Source organism: Aegilops tauschii, chromosome 2 (genome assembly GCF_002575655.3).
Source record: "Aegilops tauschii subsp. strangulata cultivar AL8/78 chromosome 2, Aet v6.0, whole genome shotgun sequence".
Taxonomy (NCBI): domain Eukaryota; kingdom Viridiplantae; phylum Streptophyta; class Magnoliopsida; order Poales; family Poaceae; genus Aegilops; species Aegilops tauschii.
In genome coordinates, this window is record NC_053036.3 from 331,125,263 (window position 1) to 331,150,013 (window position 24,751).

Sequence of the window (24,751 nt, forward strand, 5' to 3'; positions counted from 1 at the left end):
CGGTACTACCGCTGAGGGGCGGGGCCAGAGGGTTAAGTCGTGGGCAGGGTGGTTTCCTCCACCCCATACCCATTTGCTTCGTCCCCTGGTTCCTCTTCCTCTCTCTCTAGCGCCATCTCGCTGCGGGAGGGCTCCGGCGGCCCTCCGTCTCCGGACCGTCCCTCTCCATTCCCTTCGGTGGAGTCGATCCCCACCTCGTCCTCTTGCCATGGATGCTGGTATTGCCCCCGTTCCTTTTCTCTTCTTGTCTAGTTTTCAGATCTCGCGTTTTAGGGGCAGTAGTAGTTGCATCTCTAGATTTTTGGCCAAATCTAGGCTTGAGTAGGTTGGAGAAGGCAACTAGACTCTTTGGATTGATGTTTGGTAGGTTTAATTTTGAATTTGGCATCCCCGGTAGTGTCGGATCTGACCACGGCAGTAGGGATCCTCCGTGCCCCATCTCGGGCGGTACTACCGCCCATATTGCGCGGTACTACCGCTTGGAGGGCACGGTACTGCCGCAGTACAGGCACGGTACTATCGCTGGATGCCCAGTTCCATCGTTTCCTACCACATGTTGATCCATGTGTGTTGTGTTTATTTGGTTTTGATCGTTCCTTCTGGTTGTTTCTTGTGTCCGTGTGTTTGGTTCCAGGTGATGAACATCCTGAGCAGCAAGTCCGCCGTGTCAACCCCGGACGTTCAACGTCAAAGCGGTACCGCTCATCTGAGACTGCAGGTGGTTCTTCCAGTGCTCCACCGCCGGCAGGGGGTGCTTCCTCAAGTGCTAATCCTCCTCGCAAGAAGAAGATTGCTAGCCGACCGAAGCCAAGTGGTAAGAAAGTGACTGAGATGTCTAGCAAGGAATTCTGGGACAGGCGTCGGCGCAACCCCTATGAGGAAGACCAAGAACCCAACCTTGTCAATCGCCCGTTCTGGAACCGGTTTCAGTATGCCACATACTTTGATGTGATCAAGGCTAAGAAGAACCTCTTTGTCAATGTTCATTCCATCAACACGGATGTTATGGAGAAGGACCCTGAGTACTTTGGTGATGCCCTTCAGATGTGCTCTCAGTTGAACATTCTCAAGATCATGCAGTTCAACAAGGACTTTGATGCAGATTTGCTGGCACAGTTCTTTGCCACTGTTCACCTAGGAACTGATGCAGACAGGACTCTGACTTGGATGACTAATGGGAAGGTGCTAGCTGTCAAGTGGCAGGCCTTCATGGGGCTGCTTGAGGTGGAAGATCAAGGGCTCGAGACTCCAGTCGGTTTTCGTCCTCACCAAAATGTTACCTCCACTCACAAGCAAGCCCTCTGGCCCTACTGTACTCGGAAGGTCAACCCTGAGACCAGGAAGGAAACCTATGAGTTGTTTGCCTATCTGGACATCCTTCACCGTATCTTCCGCGAGACTCTCTTCCCTCGTATTGGGAATCTGGACATGGTACACTCTTATCTTGTGGACATGCTTCTCTTCTGCCAGCGTGAGAAGGAAGCAAACCCTGGCGAGTCCCTGGACATCTCTCATGTCATGTGGTCTGAACTTCTGGCGGCTGTTTCTGAGCGCAAGTGCCCTATTTATGGTCCGTTCATTATGTTGCTTATTGAGAGGGCCTGGAGACATACCTATCCTGAGGAGCAGCTGGAAACTGGAGAGTTGGTCTCTCATGAGATCAAGCGTCTGAGGAAGAAGGATAATTGGGGTAGATCTGGAGTTCCATCTTCCGCTGCTGCCATGGAGACCGAGGACGAGGCTGATGCCGGTGATGATGATGGGGATTATGTGCCTTCTGGGACAGAGCCTTCTGCGGCATAGCCCTCTTGGGCAAAGAAGCTCAAACACAAGATGAAGAAGCTGTTCTGCATGGAGTCTCATGGTCAGTACATGACTCATGTGGCTGAGAAGAAGGCAAGGGGACGTCACAAGGAGCTTATGCGTCAGATGGGTGCGACCGTCACCAGCGGCTCTGAGGGTCAGATTACTGAGGAGGAGGAGGAGTGGATCCAGCAGCACTGTCCGTGGACCGATTCAGATGCCGAGCAGTTTCCGGGCGAGGACGGCAGTGCAGATGATCACGCAGAGTCCTGATGTTCGAGATCCTCAGCATGCTCTCACCTGGAGCCGTAGGTTAGCTCTTTGCCCCTTTTGGTGTCTCGATGCCAAAGGGGGAGAGAGTTTAGGGATTTGCGTCGTTGTGTTGCGAGTGTGTATTTGCCTTTGTGCTTTCGTTGTGTGCTACCTTGTGCTTTGCTTGGTTTTGTGTTCAGTGAGACTTTAGTTCAAGTCATATGGTGTGAGACATATGCTACCCTATCCTTATCATATCTTTATCTTTGTCTCTAGTCATTTGATATCTCATGAATTATATGCTTCATTATGTTATATATCCTGCTATCTTGTTTCTCGCTTAGGTTGTTGGTCTCTAAAATACAGGGGGAGTGTTGATCCTAGTATGTGTGTCGTGCAGTCCAAAGCACTTATCTTGATGGCACACATCTAGGGGGAGCCCGTCTATATTTTAGAGATTTGGGGTTTGCTTATGTCCTTTGTCTTTTCCCAGTTGTGCAAATCTCGTATTGTCATCAATCCACCGAAAAGGGGGAGATTGTAAGGGCATATTTATCCCTAAGATGTTTTGGTAATTGATGACAATGCTTTTGCGGACTAATCGTGTGCATTGAGTGTTTTTCAGAGATTCATCCTTTTGGCACGAGACGATTCCCTCCCCTCGGAGCTTGAAGCGAAGACGGTGTAGTCCTTTCGGATTAGTTTGGTGGACTAGTTTCATAGGGATCACCGTACTATCAACAGGGGGTCCGTTGTGGAAAGGCTAGGGCGGAATCATCACGTACACTTCCTTTGCCCCTCCCTCCGAGCCTTTCCGTTTCGATGATGGGCTCGTTTCTCTTCTCTGTGTGCCCTCTCTGGTCCCAGCAGTAGTACCGCGGGCCGGAGCGGTAGTACCGCTTGGGTGCTACAAGCGGTAGTACCGCTCTGGAGAGGTAGTACCGCCCAGAGCAGTAGTACCGCTGGTAGCCCCCAACTGTGTGCTCACTCTGGTCCCAGCGGTAGTACCGCGGGACAGAGTGGTAGTACCGCTTGGGTGCCACAAGCGGTAGTACCGCTCTGGGAGCGGTAGTACCGCTCCAGAGCAGTAGTACCGCTTGTAGCCCCCAGCCGTAGTACCGCGGTGGTCTCGTGCTAGTACCACCTCGATTCGAGGGCTCTTTTTTCGTGTCGGGTTTTACGGTACTGGCCGCGGCTGTGGGGGGCCGTAGTACCGCTCGTATGCGGTAGTACCGCCCTCCCACCACGGTAGTACCGCTGTGGGCCAAGCGGTAGTACCGCGATGAGGAGCGGTAGTACCGCTTATAGTGGCAAGTGGTAGTACCGCTGGCACAGCGGTAGTACCGCTCTCTGCCAGGTAGAAGTGGGGTAACGGTTGGTTTGTTCCCCCCACTATATAAGGGGGTCTTCTTCCCCAAAGTTGACCTACCTCTTTCCCCTAAAAGCTCCATTGTTGCTCCAAGCTCCATTTTCGCCCGATCTCTCTCCCTAGCCAATCAAAGTTGTTGATTTGCTCGGGATTGGTTGAGAAGGCCACGATCTACACTTCCACCAAGAGAAATTTGATTCCCCCCACTTATCCCTAGCGGATCTTGTTACTCTTGGGTGTTTGAGCACCCTAGACGGTTGAGGTCACCGCGGAGCCATAGTCCATTGTGGTGAAGCTTTGTGGTGTCGTTGGGAGCCTCCAATTAAGTTGTGGAGATTGCCCCAACCTTGTTTGTAAAGGTCCGGTCGCCGCCTTCAAGGGCACCAATAGTGGAATCACGGCATCTCGCATTGTGTGAGGGCGTGAGGAGAATAGGGTGGCCCTAGTGGCTTCTTGGGGAGCATTGTGCCTCCACACCGCTCCAACGGAGACGTACTTCCCTTGAAAAGGAAGGAACTTCGGTAACACATCCTCGTCTTCACCGGCTCCACTCTTGGTTATCTCGTTCCTTTACTTTCGCAAGTTTACTCGGGTTATATCTCTTACTTGCTTGCGTGCTTGTTGTCATTGCATCATATAGGTTGTTCACTTAGTTGCATATCTAGACAACCTATTTTGATGCAAACTTTAATTTGGTAAAGAAAAGCTAAAAATTGTTAGTTGCCTATTCACCCCCCCCTCTAGTCAACTATATCGATCCTTTCAAAGTTACTGCTGAACTTCGTAGGTCCACAAGGACACGTTCCGCACCAGAGTGGTACGGCAACCCTGTCCTGGAAATCATGTTGTTAGACAACGGTGAACCTTCAAACTATGAAGAAGCGATGGCGGGCCCGGATTCCGACAAATGGCTAGAAGCCATGAAATCCGAGATAGGATCCATGTATGAAAACGAAGTATGGACTTTGACTGACTTGCCCGATGATCGGCGAGCCATAGAAAATAAATGGATCTTTAAGAAGAAGACAGACGCGGATGGTAATGTGACCATCTATAAGGCTCGACTTGTCGCTAAGGGTTATCGACAAGTTCAAGGGGTTGACTACGATGAGACTTTCTCGCCCGTAGCGAAGCTGAAGTCCGTCCGAATCATGTTGGCAATTGCCGCATTCTATGATTATGAGATATGGCAAATGGACGTCAAAACGGCATTCCTTAACGGCTTTCTTAAGGAAGAATTGTATATGATGCAGCCGGAAGGTTTTGTCGATCCTAAGAATGCTAACAAGGTATGCAAGCTCCAGCGCTCCATCTATGGGCTGGTGCAAGCATCTCGGAGTTGGAACATTTGTTTTGATGAGATGATCAAAGCGTTTGGGTTTACACAGACTTATGGAGAAGCCTGTGTTTACAAGAAAGTGAGTGGGAGCTCTGTAGCATTTCTCTTATTATATGTGGATGACATACTATTGATGGGAAATGATATAGAATTCTTGGAAAGTATAAAGGCCTATTTGAATAAGTGTTTTTCAATGAAGGACCTTGGAGAAGCTGCTTATATATTAGGCATCAAGATCTATAGAGATAGATCAAGACGCCTCATTGGTCTTTCACAGAGTACGTACCTTGACAAGATATTGAAGAAGTTCAATATGGATCAGTCCAAGAAGGGGTTCTTGCCTGTATTGCAAGGTGTGCAATTGAGCACGGCTCAATGCCCGACCACGGCAGAAGATAGAGAAAAGATGAGTGTCATCCCCTATGCCTCGGCCATAGGGTCTATTATGTATGACATGCTGTGTACCAGACCTGATGTAAACCTTGCCGTAAGTTTGGTAGGAAGGTACCAAAGTAATCCCGGCATGGAACACTGGACAGCGGTCAAGAATATCCTGAAGTACCTGAAGAGGACTAAGGATATGTTTCTCGTTTATGGAGGTGACGAAGAGCTTGTTTAAAGGGTTACGTCGACGCTAGCTTCGACACAGATCTGGATGACTCGAAGTCACAAACCGGATACGTGTATATTTTGAATGGAGGAGCAGTAAGCTGGTGCAGTTGCAAGCAAAGCGTCGTGGCGGGATCTACATGTGAAGCGGAGTACATGGCAGCCTCAGAGGCAGCGCAAGAAGCAATCTGGATGAAGGAGTTCATTACCGACCTAGGGGTGATTCCCAATGCGTCGGGCCCGATGACTCTCTTTTGTGACAACACTGGAGCTATTTCCCTTGCCAAGGAGCCCAGGTTTCACAGGAAGACCAGGCATATCAAGCGTCGCTTCAACTCCATTCGTGAAAGTGTTCAGAATGGAGACATAGATATTTGTAAAGTACATACGGACCTGAATGTAGCAGATCCGTTGACTAAACCTCTCCCTAGAGCAAAACATGATCAACACCAGAACGCTATGGGTGTTCGATTCATCACAATGTAACTAGATTATTGACTCTAGTGCAAGTGGGATACTGGTGGAAATATGCCCTAGAGGCAATAATAAATGGTTATTATTATATTTCTTTGTTCATGATAATTGTCTATTATTCATGCTATAATTGTGTTATCCGGAAATCGTAATACATGTGTGAATACATAGACCACAACGTGTCCCTAGTAAGCCTCTAGTTGACTAGCTCGTTGACCAACAGATAGTCATGGTTTCCTGACTATGGACATTGGATGTCATTGATAACGGGATCACATCATTAGGAGAATGATGTGATGGACAAGACCCAATCCTAAGCATAGCATAAAAGATCGTGTAGTTCGTTTGCTAGAGCTTTTCCAATGTCAAGTATCTTTTCCTTAGACCATGAGATCATGTAACTCCCGGATGCCGTAGGAGTGCTTTGGGTGCACCCAACGTCACAACGTAACTGGGTGACTATAAAGGTACACTACGGGTATCTCTGAAAGTGTCTGTTGGGTTGACACGGATCGAGACTGGGATTTGTCACTCCGTATGACGGAGAGGTATCTCTGGGCCCACTCGGTAATGCATCATCATAATGAGCTCAATGTGAATAAGGAGTTAGCCACGGCATCATGCATTATGGTACGAGTAAAGTGACTTGCCGGTAACGAGATTGAACAAGGTATTGGGATACCGATGATCGAATCTCGGGCAAGTAACGTACCGATTGTTGCATACGGGATTGATTGAATCCTCGACATCGTGGTTCATCCGATGAGATCATCGTGGAACATGTGGGAGCCAACATGGGTATCCAGATCCCGCTGTTGGTTATTGACCGGAGAGGCGTCTCGGTCATGTCTGCATGTCTCCCGAACCTGTAGGGTCTACACACTTAAGGTTCGGTGACGCTAGGGTTGTAGAGATATTAGTATGCAGAAACCCGAAAGTTGTTCGGAGTCCCGGATGAGATCCCGGACGTCACGAGGAGTTTCGGAATGGTCCGGAGGTGAAGAATTATATATAGGAAGTCCAGTTTCGGCCACCGGGAAAGTTTTGGGGGTTATCGGTATTGTACCGGGACCACCGGAAGGGTCCCGGGGGTCCACCGGGTGGGGCCACCTATCCCGGAGGGTCCCATGGGCTGAAGTGGGAAGGGAACCAGCCCTTAGTGGGCTGGGGCACCCCCCCATGGGCCTCCCCCTGCGCCTAGGGTTGGAAATCCTCGGGGTGGGGGGCGCCCCACTTGACTTGGGGGGAAGTTTCCCCCCTGGCCGCCGCCCCCCTTGTAGATGGGATCCAGGGCCGGCGCCCCCCCAGGGGGCCTATATATAGTGGGGGGGAGGGAGGGCAGCAGCACCACAGCCCTTGGCGCCTCCCTCTCCCCCTGCAACACCTCTCCCTCCCGCTTGCGCTTGGCGAAGCCCTGCCGGGATCCCGCTACTTCCACCACCACGCCGTCGTGCTGCTGGATCTCCATCAACCTCTCCTTCCCCCTAGCTGGATCAAGAAGGAGGAGACATCGCTGCTCCGTACGTGTGTTGAACGCGGAGGTGCCGTCCGTTCGGCACTCGGTCATCGGTGATTTGGATCACGGCGAGTACGACTCCATCAACCCCGTTCATTAGAACGCTTCCGCTCGCGATCTACAAGGGTATGTAGATGCACTCCTTTCCCCTCGTTGCTAGTATACTCCATAGATGGATCTTGGTGATGCGTAGGAAATTTTAAAATTCTGCTACGATCCCCAACAGTGTCTTGCTGCCCCTACTGTCACTGGGAAAGGACACCGCAAGATTGAACCCAAAGCTAAGCACTTCTCCTATTGCAAGAAAGATCAATCTAGTAGGCCAAACCAAACTGATAATTCGAAGAGACTTGCAAAGATAACCAAGCATACATAAAAGAATTCAGAGAAGATTCAAATATTGTTCATAGATAAACTTGATCATAAACCCACAATTCATCGGTCTCAACAAACACACCGCAAAAGAAGATTACATCGAATAGATCTCCACGAGAGAGGGGGAGAACATTGTATTGAGATCCAAAAAGAGAGAAGAAGCCATCTAGCTAATAACTATGGACCTGAAGGTCTGAGGTAAACTACTCACACATCATCGGAGAGGCTATGGTGTTGATGTAGAAGACCTCCGTGATCGATGCCCCCTTCGGCGGAGCTCCGGAACAGGCCCCAAGATGGGATCTCACGGGTACAAAAGGTTGCGGCGGTGGAATTAGGTTTTTGGCTCCGTATCTGGTAGTTTGGGGGTACGTAGGTATATATAGGAGGAAGAAGTACGTCGGTGGAGCAACAGGGGGCCCACGAGGGTGGAGGGCGCACCCAGGGGGGTAGGCGCGCCCCCTACCTCCTGGCTTCCTGGTTGATGTCTTGACATAGGGTCCAAGTCCTCTGGATCATGTTCGTTCCGAAAATCACGTTCCCGAAGGTTTCATTCCGTTTGGACTCCGTTTGATATTCTTTTTCTGCAAAACTCTGAAATAGGCAAAAAACAGCAATTCTGGGCTGGGCCTCCGGTTAGTAGGTTAGTCCCAAAAATAATATAAAAGTGTATAATAAAGCCCATTAATGTCCAAAATAGAATATAATATAGCATGGAACAATAAAAAATTATAGATACGTTGGAGACGTATCAAGCATCCCCAAGCTTAATTCCTGCTCGTCCTCGAGTAGGTAAATGATAAAAACAGAATTTTTGATGTGGAATGCTACTTGGCATAATTTCAGTGTAATTCTTACTAATTGTGGTATGAATATTCAGATCCGAAAGATTCAAGATAAAAGTTCAATATTGACATAAAAAATAATAATACTTCAAGCATACTAACTAAGCAATTATGTCCTCTCAAAATAACATGGCCAAAGAAAGTTCATCCCTACAAAATCATATAGTTTAGTCATGCTCCATTTTCGTCACACAAGACTGCTCTCATCATGCACAACCCCGATGACAAGCCAAGCAATTGTTTCATACTTTAGTAATCTCAAACTTTTTCAACCTTCACGCAATACATGAGCGTGAGCCATGGATATAGCACTATGGGTGGAATAGAATATAATGATGGGGGTTATGTGGAGAAGACAAAAAAGGAGAAAGTCTCACATTAACGTGGCTAATCAATGAGCTATGGAGATGCCCATCAATTGATGTTAATGCAAGGAGTAGGGATTGCCATGCAACGGATGCACTAGAGCTATAAATATATGAAAGCTCAATAAAAGAAACTAAGTGGGTGTGCATCCAACTTGCTTGCTCACGAAGACCTAGGGCATTTGAGGAAGCCCATTGTTGGAATATACAAGCCAAGTTCTATAATGAAAGGTTCCCACTAGTATATGAAAGTGACAAAACAAAAGACTCTCTATCATGAAGATTATGGTGCTACTTTGAAGCACAAGTGTGGTAAAAAGGATAGTAACATTGTCCCTTCTCTCTTTTTCTCTCATTTTTTTTGCCTTCTCTTTTTTATGGCATTTCTCTTTTTTACCTCACTTGGGACGATGCTCTAGAAAATGATGATCATCACACTTCTATTTATTTACAACTCAATGATTACAACTCGATACTAGAACAAAGTATGACTCTATATGAATGCCTCCGGCGGTGTACCGGGATATGCAATGAACCAAGAGTGACATGTATGAAAGAATTATGAATGGTGGCTTTGCCACAAATACTATGTCAACTACATAATCATGCAAAGCATTATGACAATGATGAATGTGTCATGATAAACGGAACGGTGGAAAGTTGCATGGCAATATATCTCGGAATGGCTATGGAAATGCCATAATAGGTAGGTATGGTGGCTGTTTTGAGGAAGATATAAGGAGGTTTATGTGTGAAAGAGCGTATCATATCACGGGGTTTGGATGCACTGGCGAAGTTTGCACAACTCTCAATGTGAGAAAGGGCAATGCACGGTACCGAAGAGGCTAGCAATGATGGAAAGGTGAGAGTGCGTATAATCCATGGACTCAACATTAGTCATAAAGAACTCACATACTTATTGCAAAAATCTATAAGTCATCAAAAACCAAGCACTACGCGCATGCTCCTAGGGGGATAGATTGGTAGGAAAAGACCATCGCTCGTCCCCGACCGCCACTCATAAGGAGGACAATCAAAGAACACCTCATGTTTCAAATTTGTTACATAACGTTTACCATACGTGCATGCTACGGGACTTGCAAACTTCAACACAAGTATTTCTCAAATTCAAAACTACTCAACTAGCACAACTTTAATATCACTACCTCCATATCTCAAAACAATCATCAAGCATCAAACTTCTCTTAGTATTCAACACACTCATAAGGAAGTTTTTACTAGTATTGAATACCTAGCATATTAGGATTATTTAAGCAAATTACCATGCTATTTAAGACTCTCAAAATAATCTAAGTGAAGCATGAGAGAATAATAGTTTCTATAAAACAAAACCACCACCGTGCTCTAAAAGATATAAGTGAAGTACCAAAGCAAAAACTATATAACTCAAAAGATATAAGTGAAGCACATAGAGTATTCTAATAATTTCCAAATCATGTGTGTCTATCTCAAAAGGTGTGTACAGAAAGGATTATTGTGGTAAACTAAAAAGCAAAGACTCAAATCATACAAGACGCTCCAAGCAAAACACATATCATGTGGTGAATAAAAATATAGCTCCAAGTAAGTTACCGATGGAAGTAGACGAAAGAGGGGATGCCTTCCGAGGCATCCCCAAGCTTTGGCTTTTTGGTGTCCTTAGGTTATCTTGGGATGCCATGGGCATCCACAAGCTTAGGCTCTTTCCACTCCTTGTTCCATAATCCATCAAATCTTTTACCAAAAACTTGAAAAACTTCACAACACAAAACTTAACAGAAAATCTCGTGAGCTCCGTTAGCGAAAGAAAACAAAACACCACTTAAAGGTACTGTAATGAACTCATTCTTTATTTATATTTGTGTTAAACCTACTGTATTCCAACTTCTCTATGGTTTATAAACTATTTTACTAGCCATAGATTCATCAAAATAAGCAAACAACACACGAAAAACAGAATCTGTCAAAAACAGAACAGTCTGTAGTAATCTGTAACTAATGCAAACTTCTGGAACTCCAAAAATTCAGCCAAAATAGGATGACCTAGAAAATTTGTTTATTGATCAGAAGCAATTGGAATCAATATTTTATCACGTTCTGGTGATTTTTAACAATTATTTTCGTGAACAGAAAGTTTCTGGAATTTTCAGCAAGATCAAGTAACTATTATCCAAGAAGATCCTATAGGTTTAACTTTGCACAAACACTAATTAAAACATAAAAACAAATCTAACCAGAGGCTAGAACAAATATTTATTCCTAAACAGAAGCAAAAAGCAAAAAAACTAAAAATAAAATTGGGTTGCCTCCCAACAAGCGCTATCGTTTAATGCCCCTAGCTAGGCATAATAGCAAGGATAGATCTAGGTATTGCCATATTTGGTTTTAGGGAAGAAAAGAGCAAACTTGTTATCTATGGAATTAATCTTTCTATTTTGATAAAGCACGTGGCCATTAATGGTAGAAGAAAGATTAAGTATGTTGCTGAAATTGGTAAAAGATTTGATGGATTATGGAACAAGGAGTGGCAAGAGCCTAAGCTTGTGGATGCCCATGGCATCCCAAGATAACCTAAGGACACCAAAAAGCCAAAGCTTGGGGATGCCCCGGAAGGCATCCCCTCTTTCGTCTACTTGATAGATTCATTTTGGTAAGAGAGCAAAAGAGATGTGGTTTCAACTTTCTCATTAATGGGGTGCCCAAATATAGTTTTCATCTTTTCATAGGTATCTATGGGGTCCCCTTCAAGAAAACCCTCTTCAAAAATAGAATCTAAAATTTGTTTGAATGAAGCGGGCAACCCAACATAAAAGCTCTTTAAGTAAACCTCAATTTGATATTGGGGTACATAGCTAGCCCGGATCCTTAACAGCCTATCCCAAGCATCTTTCAAAGATTCATCGAGTAAATAACGAAAAATTCCAGAATCATCTTCATCAAAATTACTAAGGTTCTCATTGATAACTCCGGCAGGTTTTTCCATAGTATCTCTATTTATGAGTTTAGATAAAATAGCAGGATTGTCTAAAGTGCTAAAACTTGGGAGAGAAACCCCAACTCTTTTTGGTTCCAACATGACGAGGGAAAAGCGAACGAAAAGAGGCAACCGGAAAAGGGAGGGCGAATAAAACGACAAGGGTGAAGTGGGGGGGAGAGGAAAACGAGAGGCAAATGGCGAATAATGTAATGCGGGAGATAAGGGTTTGTGATGGGTACTTGGTATGTTGACTTTTGCGTAGACTCCCCGGCAACGGCGCCAGAAATCCTTCTTGCTACTTCTTGAGCACTGCGTTGGTTTTCCCTTGAAGAGGAAAGGGTGATGCAGCAAAGTAGCGTAAGTATTTCCCTCAGTTTTTGAGAACTAAGGTATCAATCCAGTAGGAGGCCACGCACGAGTCCCTTGCACCTACACAAACAAATAAATCCTCGCAACCAACGCAATAAAGGGGTTGTCAATCCCTTCACGGTCACTTGCGAGAGTGAGATCTGATAGATATGATAAGATAATATTTTTGGTATTTTTATGATAAAGATGCATAGTAAAGAAAGCAAAATAAAAACGGCGCCAGAAATAGCTTGTTGTCGGGAGATTAAATATGATGGAAAATAGACCCGGGGGCCATAGGTTTCACTAGTGGCTTCTCTCAAGAGCATAAGTATTTACGGTGGGTGAACAAATTACTGTTGAGCAATTGACAGAATTGAGCATAGTTATGAGAATATCTAGGTATGATCATGTATATACGCATCACGTCCGAGACAAGTAGACCGACTCCTGCCTGCATCTACTACTATTACTCCACACATCGACCGCTATCCAGCATGCGTCTAGAGTATTAAGTTCATAAGAACAGAGTAACGCTTTAAGCAAGATGACATGATGTAGAGGGATAAACTCACGCAATATGATATAAACCCCATCTTGTTATCCTCGATGGCAACAATACAATACGTGCCTCGCTGCCCCTACTGTCACTGGGAAAGGACACCGCAAGATTGAACCCAAAGCTAAGCACTTCTCCTATTGCAAGAAAGATCAATCTAGTAGGCCAAACCAAACTGATAATTCGAAGAGACTTGCAAAGATAACCAATCATACATAAAAGAATTCAGAGAAGATTCAAATATTGTTCATAGATAAACTTGATCATAAACCCACAATTCATCGGTCTCAACAAACACACCGCAAAAGAAGATTACATCGAATAGATCTCCACGAGAGAGGGGGAGAACATTGTATTGAGATCCAAAAAGAGGGAAGAAGCCATCTAGCTAATAACTATGGACCCGAAAGTCTGAGGTAAACTACTCACACATCATCGGAGAGGCTACGGTGTTGATGTAGAAGCCCTCCATGATCGATGCCCCCTCCGGCGGAGCTCCGGAACAGGCCCCAAGATGGGATCTCACGGGTACAGAAGGTTGCGGCGGTGGAATTAGGTTTTTGGCTCCGTATCTGGTAGTTTGGGGGTACGTAGGTATATATAGGAGGAAGAAGTACGTCGGTGGAGCAACAGGGGGCCCACAAGGGTGGAGGGCGCGCCCAGGGGGGGTAGGCGCGCCCCCTACCTCGTGGCTTCCTAGTTGATGTCTTGACGTAGGGTCCAAGTCCTCTGGATTACGTTCGTTCCGAAAATCACGTTCCCGAAGGTTTCATTCCGTTTGGACTCCGTTTGATATTCTTTTTCTGCGAAACTCTGAAATAGGCAAAAAACAGCAATTCTGGGTCGGGCCTCCGGTTAGTAGGTTAGTCCCAAAAATAATATAAAAGTGTATAATAAAGCCCATTAATGTCCAAAACAGAATATAATATAGCATGGAACAATCAAAATTATAGATACGTTGGAGACGTATCATTGTCCTAGACGTTCACGACGAAGGCGTCGTCATGCCTTTTCCGCACTTGGTCACCACTTCAATGCCGTCGTCATTGAAGACCATGACCTTTAGTGTGTAGGGAGTCAGCAACTTGAAGGTCGATCACCATGTACCCGATCTTGATGTGATGAACGACGACTGATACGTCTCCAACGTATCTATAATTTTTTTAATGTCATGCTATTATAGTATCAATCTTGGATGTTTATTATGGAATTATATGTCATTTTTTGGGACTAACCTATTAACCTAGTGCCCAGTGCCAGCTGCTTATTTTTGGCTTTTCAAAATATCAGTACCAAACGAAGTCCAACCGCTATGAAACTTTTTGATAATTTTTCTGGACCAGAAGGGACACTAGAAGCTTCGGGAGAAGACCTGAAGTGCCACGAGGCAACGACAAGCCTGCCAGGCGCGCCCCCAGGCTTGTGGGCCCCTCGTGGCACCTCTTGACCTAATTCCGGCTCTATAAATACCCAAATATTTCTAATACATCAGGGAGCCACCCCCAAATACTTTTTCCACCGCTGCAAGTTTCTGTTCTTTGGAGATCCCATCTGGAGACCTTTTCCGGTACTCTGCCGGAGCGGGAATTGATCACGGAGGGCTTCTACATCAACCTTGTTGCCTTTCTGATGATGTGTGGGTAGTTTACCACAGACCTACTGGTCCATAGCTAGTAGCTAGATGTCTTCTTCTCTCTCTTTGATCTTCAATACAATGTTCTCCTCGATGTTCTTGGAGATCTATTCCATATAATACTTTTTTGCGGTGTGTTTGTTGGGATCGATGAATCGTGGGTTTATGATCAGATTATTCATGGATATTATTTGAGTCTTCTCTGAACTCTTTTATGCATGATTGTTACATTTTTGTATTTCTCTCTGATCTATCTGTTTGGTTTGGCCAACTAGATTGATTTATCTTGCAATGGGAGAGGTGCTTTGTGATGGGTTAGATCTTGCGTTTCTCAATCCCAGTGATAGAAAGGGACATGTCATGTATTTGTATCATTACCATTAAGGATAAAAAGATGGGGTTTATTCATATTAATTGGGTTTACTTTGTCTACATACTCTAGATGCATGCTGGATAGCGGTCAATGTGTGGAGTAATAGTCGTAGATGCAGGTAGGAGTCGGTCTACTTGTCTCGAACATGATGCCATATACATGATGATTTCCTTGAATATCATCATAATAATTCGCTTTTCTATCAATTGCCCAACAGTAATTTCTTTACCCATCATATGCTATGTTCAAGAGAGAAGCCCCTAGTGAAAACTATGTCCCCCAGGTCTATATTTATCATATATTAAAATCCAAAAATACCTTGCTGCAATTTATTTACCATTATTTTATTTTGTGTTTTTGTTTATCTATCTATCACTACGAGATTTGATCCTTGCAATTAACCGCCAAGGGATTGACAACCTCTTGTTTGCGTTTGGTGAAAGTATTTGTTATTTTATGTGTAGGTGTTGTCCACGAGGTATTGTGTGGTTCTCCTACTAGATTGATAACCTTGGTTCTTAACTGAGGGAAATATTTATCTCTATTGTACTACATCATCATCTCCTCTTCGAGGAAATCCCAACGCAGCTCACAAGTAGCAGCGGCGAAGGTGGCCCAACCTTGATCGAGGGTGACCCTCTACCGTTCATCAGCCTCACAGTGACCCTCCATGAGCAGTCGGTGTTCGTCTTCAGGTTGAAATCCGTCGGCATGGCCGGGAAGTGCTTTGTGAAGTCTAGGGGCATTGGTATGCACTTGAGCTTCGGGACAAGGATCACCTTGCAGAAGTGAGTTGGCCCACCCTCCTCATGGTAGTGCCCGTAGTTTCGGCACTTTCTGCTAGGGGGCTCCTCTACCACGACGTCGTGTCCATGGGCGGCACCTCGGCGGTGTGCGACACCACCTCCTTGTCCTTGTTCTCCGTATCTCACTCCTCTTCCACCTATCTGTTGGAAGTGTGCCCTAGAGGCAATAATATTGTATTATTGTATTTCTCTATTCATGATTTAGAGTTTATATTATATGCTATAACTGCTATGATCCCAGAATATGTGATTCAGTGGAATACTCATGTGCACGTGTAGGATGATAAACGGTAAAATAAGATTCTTAGTCTTGCCTCTGAGACTAGCTCAAGTGTTGTTAGTGATCACGTTTTCTGGATCTTGAGATATCATTAAGAGTAACGATAGTATCAGAAATAACATTGAGAGTATGACGTTAGAAGAACAGTCATATTGAATCGACCCAAACTTTTTTGTTATACTTTGAGATAATATCGTCATAAGTCAACTGCTATAACACGGAGTGTTAATGTGTGTTTTAGTTCCTTATACCATGAGAGTATCCTAGTCACTTCTTACCGTACAATGAGCTTTGCGGTTGCCCAAATGTTATATGTAACACTGTGATCATAACGACAACTTAGAGGTTCATCAGAAAGTCTGACAAGGGACATGATAGCTCGAGAGTGGAATGTGCTCCCTGGCGATGGAGAGATATTCTTAGGTCCCTCTCAGCATGATGGCATCCATCATCGTCTGGCCAGACACAGGTGACAACGTCACGGAGATACCGAAACATGTCAACGAGAAAGAAGAACAAAATCGGTAATGAGGAGACCGTATAGTGAGCATGCGTATGACTCAAGAGGATCCCAATATATCTCACCTCAGGTTTTGTAAAGTATCGCGAAGCAAAGGGAACATCACATGATAACCAAAGGCTCACTTGAATGTTATACGTGTAATCATAGGGATCGATATGGACATCCACGGTTCCGCTATCGGTCATTGAACAGGGGTTTCATTCATGTCTATGTTTTACCGAACCTACGGGGTCACAAGCTTATGGTAATCATGATATGCTTAGTGTTAGTAAGACGAGAGTATCGAGGATTTATTTGCGAAATAGTTTCGTTAATATTCAGAATAGTTCCGAGAGGAACCAGAAGCATTTCGGGGTCACCGTAAGGGTTTCGTAGATTATCGGGCAATACCGAGTATTCTCGATAAATAATATATAGGTGAAAAATGTTTTCGCTGATGTTAAGTTAATAATAAAAGGCTCTAGTAGTTGTTAGAAGGCTTATATAATTAATTAAATATCAAAGGGCCATAAAGGCCTAGAGGTGGAAGGCAACTTGGGCCACAAGGGCCCAAGAAGGGAGGCGCCCCCCCTTGCCTATAGGGAGTACGAATTGGGAAAGGGGAACGACTCCTCCTTCCCCCCTGGCCGACGCAAGGGGAGGGGAGATCTTCCCCTCCTCTTGGCAGACGCTCCTCCCCTCTAACCTATATATACTTGAGGCATTGGCCCTTTTGAGAACACAAGTTTTGGAGCCTCCTCTAGTTCATTTAGTTCTCTTGTTCATCTAGTTCTAGTTGACCCTACTTGATCTAATTAGAGCTAGACCTATTTCCTCTAATCCTCAGAATCAGAAGCCCGGTGTAGTTATAACCTCCTCCCTCTAATTCTCCAACGACTATTAGTTCTGGACGGCGAAGCGCTGCCGGATCGTGAAGACCATATGCTTGCAACTGATACGTCCATTTTGCATCATGCTTTTATATCAATATTTATTGCATTATGGGCTGTTATTACACATTATGTCACAATACTGATGCCTATTCTCTCTTATTTCACAAGGTTTACATAAGGAGGGAGAATGCCGGCAGTTGGAATTCTGGGCTTGAAAATGAGCAAATATTAGAGATCGATTCTGCACAACTCCAAAAGTCCTGAAACTCCACGAAAGTTATTTTTGGAAATAATAAAAAATACCGAGCGGAAGAAATACGTCAGGGGGGCCTCCACCTGTCCACGAGGGTGGGGGCGCGCCCTACCCCCTGGGCGCGCCCCCCTGCCTCGTGGCCCCCCTGTTGGCCCTCCGGTGCCCATCTTCTGCTATATGAAGTCTTTCGTCCGAAGAAAAATAAGCAAGCTTTCGGGACGAGACTCCGCCGCCATGAGGCGGAACCTTGGCGGAACCAATCTAGGGCTCCGGCAGAGCTGTTCTGCTGGGGACACTTCCCTCCGGGAGGGGAAATCATCGCCATCGTCATCACCAACGCTCCTCTCATCGGGAGAGGGCAATCTCCATCAACATCTTCACCAGCACCATCTCCTCTCAAACCCTAGTTCATTTCTTGTATCCAATTCTTGTCTCATAGTCTGGGATTGGTACCTGTAGGTTGCTAGTAGTGTCGATTACTCCTTGTAGTTGATGCTAGTTGGTTTATTTGGTGGAAGATCATATGTTCAGATCCTTTATGCATATTAATACTCCTCTGATTATGAACATGAATATGCTTTGTGAGTAGTTACGTTTGTTCCCGAGGACATGGGAGAAGTCTTGCTATTAGTAGTCATGTGAATTTGGTATTCGTTCGATATTTTGATGAGATGTATGTTGTCTATCCTCTAGTAGTGTTATGTGAACGTCGACTACATGACACTTCACCATTATTTGGGCCTAGAGGAAGGCATTGGGAAGTAATAAGTAGATGATGGGTTGCTAGAGTGACAGAAGCTTAAACCCTAGTTTATTTTGTTACTTGTTGCTCGTTACCAATTATCTTATCACAAAACTATCTGTTACCTATAATTTCAGTGTTTGCAGAGAATACCTTGCTGAAAACCGCTTATTATTTCCTTCTGCTCCTCATTGGGTTCGACACTCTTACTTATCGAAAGGACTACGATAGACCCCCTATACTTGTGGGTCATCAGCAACCATGCAGAGAGGTCGTGCTTGCGGTCTTCCGTTCGAGGGCGGTTCGGGGGATCGTCATCAACAGTTCGAGGGACTTCAAGTACGATCTACACCGACTTGTCTACTTCCGCTGCACTCCGGAGTCGGTAACGATCGTGATCTAAACCGTTTATGCATCTTCATCTTCATATTGTTTATGGGTGTTCGTATGGCATTTTTTTTTGTTTTCTACTGTGTTTCCCAACACTATCCATCGCCACGAACTCCAACTCCAACCCCAACCCCTTCCCTTGGGGCATTGGATGGAGGGCTTCCTTCCTCGGGTGTTCGCTCGGTGACCGCACCAAGTTCGAGAACACCATGGAAGTGTGCTCGAACTTCAAAAATATTGAAGACAAGCATAAGAAGGAAGACGCTGTGGTCAAGAAGGTGACGGCGGAGAAGTTGAAGATGCTGATTCCTGAGTCAACGAAGGGCGCTATGTCAGTTGACATCCTTCGCCGGGCCATGAATTAGGCTGACTTCGGCAATGCTGGACAGAGGACAAGGTGGGCCAAGTACAGGGAGTACAAGGCTCCTCAAGACCAGCGTGCCGCGGCTTTCTGGAATAGGACTCTGGTGGCGCCGGAGGTCATCACTTTGGAACCGGAGGAGGAAGAAGAAGCGGTGGAGGTGGTGGTCAGGGCGCCAGAGCCAGGCCGCCGTACTTTGCCAATCAATCTGGACGACGGTGAGGACGACGAGAACGATGCATGCTATGGACCAGCTGGAGGACAACAACAAGGCCAAGGGTCCCCGCCGCTCCAAGCGCCTCCAGGGTCGTCGGGGCTAAGATTTGAAGCTACTGTGTAAGATTAACCCCCAATCCCCATTCCCCTTGTACTCAATCCAGAACGGAACCCTAAAATCCATCACTACTTAGTACTCGTTGTGAAGTTATCATCAATCCTATGGCTATTTACCCTGATTCCCCATTCCCCTAGAATGCGGATGGATCATGCGGATCGATCTAAACGCGGATCGAATGCGAAATAGTAAGCTAGGAGGTGAAAATAGGGCGTACTGCCATTGCCAAAGTGCTACGGGTGATGTTGCTACCGCCAATGATGGAGGCCGATGGTCACCTTGCTATTCTCCGATCCGCTGATCGCCGCCGCCACCGGTGTGAGAGTGGGAGAGTGAAGAGAGAGCGGTGAGGGTAATTATTGTCGGCGCTTCAGGAAACAACACGACTTCTCGAGCGTGGCTCCTCGCATGCAGCCGCCGCCGCCCACGCGCATCCTGCGGGCCTGGCTCTGGAAAAACTGTCGATTTAAACGTTCCTAGTGGCCTAGCTGAAAGCTGCTCTAATAAGTTCCATACGATGCAGGCCCAAAAGTGAACATAGACAACCAAACAACTCAGTTTCTTTCCGCACGGCCTGATTGGCCTCTATACGACCTACCAAGCACGCCCTAAAAATCCCCTCCCGTCCGGATGCGATAAAATCCCACTGATTGATCAACAGTTTTTTATTATTTCCCTGTGGCCATAATTATAATGGCGTGCACGGCAACATAATACTGTTGCCTTTTGTGCTGACCAAACAAATGAAAAAAGCTTTAACTATGCAAGATTCAGCTGACGACTCCTAAAAGCATCAGCAACATCCTTTTCTCGTGTCTCTCGTTCCAATCAGCGACACGAGCACCGCAATGCAAATATCTCTCTTGTTCGATTCTGCCCCTAATCATCTACAGTACGTAGCTAAGCTAAGTTTGTCCACTTGACACTCTCACAACCAATCACCCAATGTACAAATCTCCTCATGAAATGATGAGTCTTTGTTAGTGCAGCAAGCAGCATCATATACCCTGTCTGCCTGTCCGCAGCCAACGTGGTGGAGAAGAGGACCAGCGGAAGCACTACCATGAGTACTCCACGGTATTATTTCAGATATCTCTTCCGCTCTACAACGACAAGAATTTGTTCATGCCAACTCTAAAATGCAAGCTTAAAAGGCCCCATTGCTGAAACCAAACTCTAAAAGGCACCCGTCACAGAGAACAAATCCCAGAATCTGCCCAAACCCATTGCCTTGGACATAATCATATTCAGTAGGTTGTTGGCATATATGGGCTCAAAGAAACGGGGAAAAACGTCAGAAGAGAAGTTCAAAATAAAAGCACTTGGAAATTCATGCTCAAGCAAGATCTTGCACTTCGTGAATACACGATCAAGCAGAAAAATTTGACAGTTTTAAAGGACTAGATTTGGTCTCACCTAGGGTCATGACACCAGACGATTAAGAACTTTTTATATCAACTGATGGGTCCCCAAAGCCGGAGTCGGATAAGTTTTTGTTGCTTTCTTTTTTCTTTCTTTTGCATGTACATATTATTTTGATTATGTCTATAAAAATACTGTAGAGCAATTGTTCTACGGTTTGCGGCTCAAAAGAAAAACAAAGCCCTACGACGACATGTTTTGTGTCGTCAAAAAAAGGAAATCAAGACACTCATATACAGCAGTGAATATGTATATCAAAAATGCAATGTTGACCAAACTCTAAAACGCACCCATCACAAATAAATAACAATGCCGGCATCTTTTGTCTGGTCATAAAAACATGACGCTCATATACAGCAGTGAGTAAGGAGTATATATGCTATCAAATGAATGATAAACCCAGTAAGTTTTACGAGGACAAAGCAGGTTACAGCTTCTATATCATTCTACGGAGAGAGATATCAAAACACACGACACTTTTAACTTACTTCCAGCAACAAATCATCAGTTACAGCTATTTTCCTCCAGAAAAAAAAAAACTACCGCAGTACTACCAATTACTAAGGCAGTCCAGACGTTTACAATACAAAATCACAAATCAGATGCCAATGAATTCTTACTTCTTGCAGGTTTCGTCCATCATATGCACCCTAAACTGATTAATAGCACATCTGATAGCCTTTTTTTAGTGGAGCACATCTGATATCTGAATTATAGTACTACAGAAGACTCATAGCATCACAGCGTGTTAACCATATTATAGTCACTCACAAAGAAAAACCTATATTATAGTCATTTTCCAATGTAGGACATCTTCTATATACTCTTCCTAAGAGTACGTGCTTCCACCTGTTCAGTATACCTCTTAAACAAACCTGCTTATATATGAAAATTATCAAGATGAACATTGGAAGCACGTACTCTTAGGAGGAGTATATAAAAACTAGATGATAAAAGAAACTAGATGATATAAGCAGGTTTGTTTAAGCAGGTAGATATGAAAATTATCTAAAAACTAGATGATACGCCCCGCGTTACTACAGGAATTAGTTGTGATATATTTCGGTAAGAGATAGTGGGATAAACTATTTAGGTGGGATAATGAGGTGGCATGTGTGCATTTTGCGAGAATTAGAGATAGTGGGATAAACTATTTAGGTACTAGTATATAGGATGTAGACTCCAATGATATTTACCATAGTACTACTAATAAAGTATATTAAAATGATAGATAGAATTCATCCGTGGTGAAGTGCGTTTGAAAAGCTGTTGCTAACTAATGAATGTATTACTAAAAATGATCGTATATTTCATAATAACTTGTCGTCTTTACATCTTTCAATATGCAACTGGTCAGCCAAAAACAGCATCAGGTTCCAGGATACAAGTAACCTAAAAGTAAAGCAAACCCTGGAATCCTGGATGCCATAATACAGCTAGTGGTTCCTAACTGAAAGTAGCAATGGGCATATAGCATGCACCTAGATCTCCCATAATGATTTCAGCACTCTCGTGCACATCTCCAATATTAATGCAAAGTGGCTTTGGCCAACTGAACTGCACCTAGCAGCATCTTGTTAAGCAACTTGGCACAGAACCATGCCACCAAACTGCAACAAGAGTCTCCCGCAAGTTGAAGCTGCCGAAGAAGAAACTCCGAATCTACTAATGCAGGAGTAAATTAAACAGCAGTGGTGAAGTGCGTTTGAAAAGCACAGGTGCATTATTGAGGGGGAGCAATCACCAAAGCTAGCAACTCTGCAAAGCACAAGCGCATAAATTGAGGAGGAGCAGTCACTAAAGAACTCGGTGGATGCATTCAGTATCTGGGGATTGAGCAGAAATCGGGCGGAGTTGTGAAATTTTACCTATATTTTGGAACAAACCGCGATACAGATACTCATATATCATGCCTCAATTTGTCATCAGCTATATTATGTGCATTCGCCGAAAAAACAAACATCATGTTACTCTGTCCATTAGAGATGATAAGATGAGCTCTTGAATAGTACTAGGACATGACTAATAAGCATACAAAGAAGAAGTGGTAGCAGTGGTGGATGACATGACAATTGACAAGTTACAATTTAGAAAGAGCAATCGAATCCTAATCCCGGTGGGAAGTGCAGAATTTGCTTTGTTCGCTTTGCCGGCAAAATCTGCATTTTCCACCGCGCTTACTAGCAACAATTTCCTACTTACAGTTACAGGAGCACACTTGCAGTAGAATCTAGAGGAGAGGATAGCGGCTACTTGTGAGCAGCTGCGGTGACATCGGCAGGGAGGTCCTTGACTCCGACCAGCACAATCTTCTCGTAGATGATGTCGTCGGAGGACGGGTGCATGGGGTACTCCACCGGCGCGACCGGGCGGCGCTTCCCCATGGAGTACCAGACGAAGAGCAGGACGAATGTGAAGACGGCGCCGCACGCGGCAGCTAACAGCAGCGAAACCCAGGGGTGGCGGTTGCCCGGGGGAGCGCGGGGGAGGCGGTCTGGCGGCGGCGTGGTGAGCGATAAGCCGGTGGGATTGAGTGGCTGGGAGTGCATGAGGTAGGGAGGCCCGTGGTTGGCCCTGAAGGCCCAGCTGAAGAGGCTGCAGTTGGCGTGGGAGGAGGCGAATCCGGCGAGCATGGGCTTGCTGCGGAGGAGGAGGAGGGCGGAGTGGAGATGGAGCGGGTGGGAGAGCAGCGCGCGCGGCGGCTTGGGGAGGCGCGAGGCGGAGAGACGGACCTGGAGCGTGGCGGATGTGGCGTTGTAGTCTATCCAGGAATGCAGCTTTTTGGGGATACCGCGGGGGGCGGTCTGGGCGGCCGTTTCACCGGCGAGGTCGATTTGGACTCGGATGTGGCTGGAGTCCGCGGCGGCGAAGACGACGGCGAGGGCGTTAACGGCGGGCGAGGGCGCGGCGGGCGTTAGGAAGAAGGCGATGGAGGCGGCGTGAGATTTGGGGCTAGGGTGGAGAGAGAAGGAGAAGTAGGTTGAGAAGCCGGCGGCGGCGGGGGCCAAGTGGATGGGTTTGTGGTACTGTACCCGGGCCCGCGGGGAGCGCATGGAGATGTCGCCGGCGGAGGTGGCGTTGGCGCCGGTGAGAGCGAGCTGCGCGATGGCGCCGTCGCCAGGGAAGAAATCGAGGGCGAAGGAGGAGGACTGGTGGGCCTTGCCGGCCACGGCGGCGGACGGCAGGAGCAGCAGGAGGAGGAGCAGCAGGTGGAGCGGCATCCTCCCTCCTAGTCCTAGCACGGGGAGAGTGGTGATGGTGAGAGCCGTCGATCTTGCGTCGCCTGCTTGCTTGGCTTCTCACTCTCACCCTAGCTCATGTCGACTTCAAATTCCTTGCTTCCCCCAGGCCCAGATAGATAGATTTACAGTGGAGTGAAGTGGAGTAGATTGGCGAAAGGGGGCGTAGTGGGTGCTGCCGGAGCTAGCTGGTCGCTTTTGTTTGCTCGCTCGCTCGCTCGCTCGCTAGCTTTTTCCCTGTCGTCCCGTTGCTTTCCCCTCAGCTCTCTCTCTCTCATCACTCGGGAGGCTCACCCATTCATTCATTCATTAATGGGGAGGGGTGTGGGGCGCGTGTTCCACTAGTGCAGAAGCAGCAGCGTGTCATTAATTAAGCTGCAGGGGAGGAGAGGGCTCTCAAGCCCTATAGACGAAATCAAATCACAGAATGAACTGTCCGTGAAACTATTTCACACGGCTGCCCCGTGGCGCCTAGCTCTCAGGTGCTGCAGTGCAGCGCCTGAGAGCTAGGCGCTGCACTAGTGCAACGCCTGGGAGCTAGGCGCTACACTGTATAGTGTGGCGCCTAGCTTTTAGGCGCTGCACACTGACTTAGTAATTTTCTGATCACACGGGTGCGACGCTGGCAGTGTAGCGCATATCTGTGAGGCGTTGCACAGTGTAGTGTGGCGCCTTCGTGTCGGGCGTCACAC

At 46.0% G+C, this 24,751-nt stretch overlaps 1 protein-coding gene across 1 annotated transcript; it reads right to left on the minus strand.

Moving 5' to 3' along the window:
- Nucleotides 1-22,763: 22,763 nt before the first annotated feature.
- On the minus strand, nucleotides 22,764-24,396 carry LOC109771471 (uncharacterized). Its single transcript, XM_020330169.4, has one exon. It carries the CDS (start codon nucleotides 24,039-24,041, stop codon nucleotides 23,070-23,072), a length of 972 nt encoding a protein of 323 aa, XP_020185758.1. The 5' UTR covers nucleotides 24,042-24,396; the 3' UTR covers nucleotides 22,764-23,069.
- Nucleotides 24,397-24,751: the final 355 nt, after the last annotated feature.

Bases quoted from the DNA above. Each gene is read 5' to 3' on its own strand.
- LOC109771471 (XM_020330169.4), bottom strand. From the start codon at position 24,041: ATGCCGCTCCACCTGCTGCTCCTCCTCCTGCTGCTCCTGCCGTCCGCC.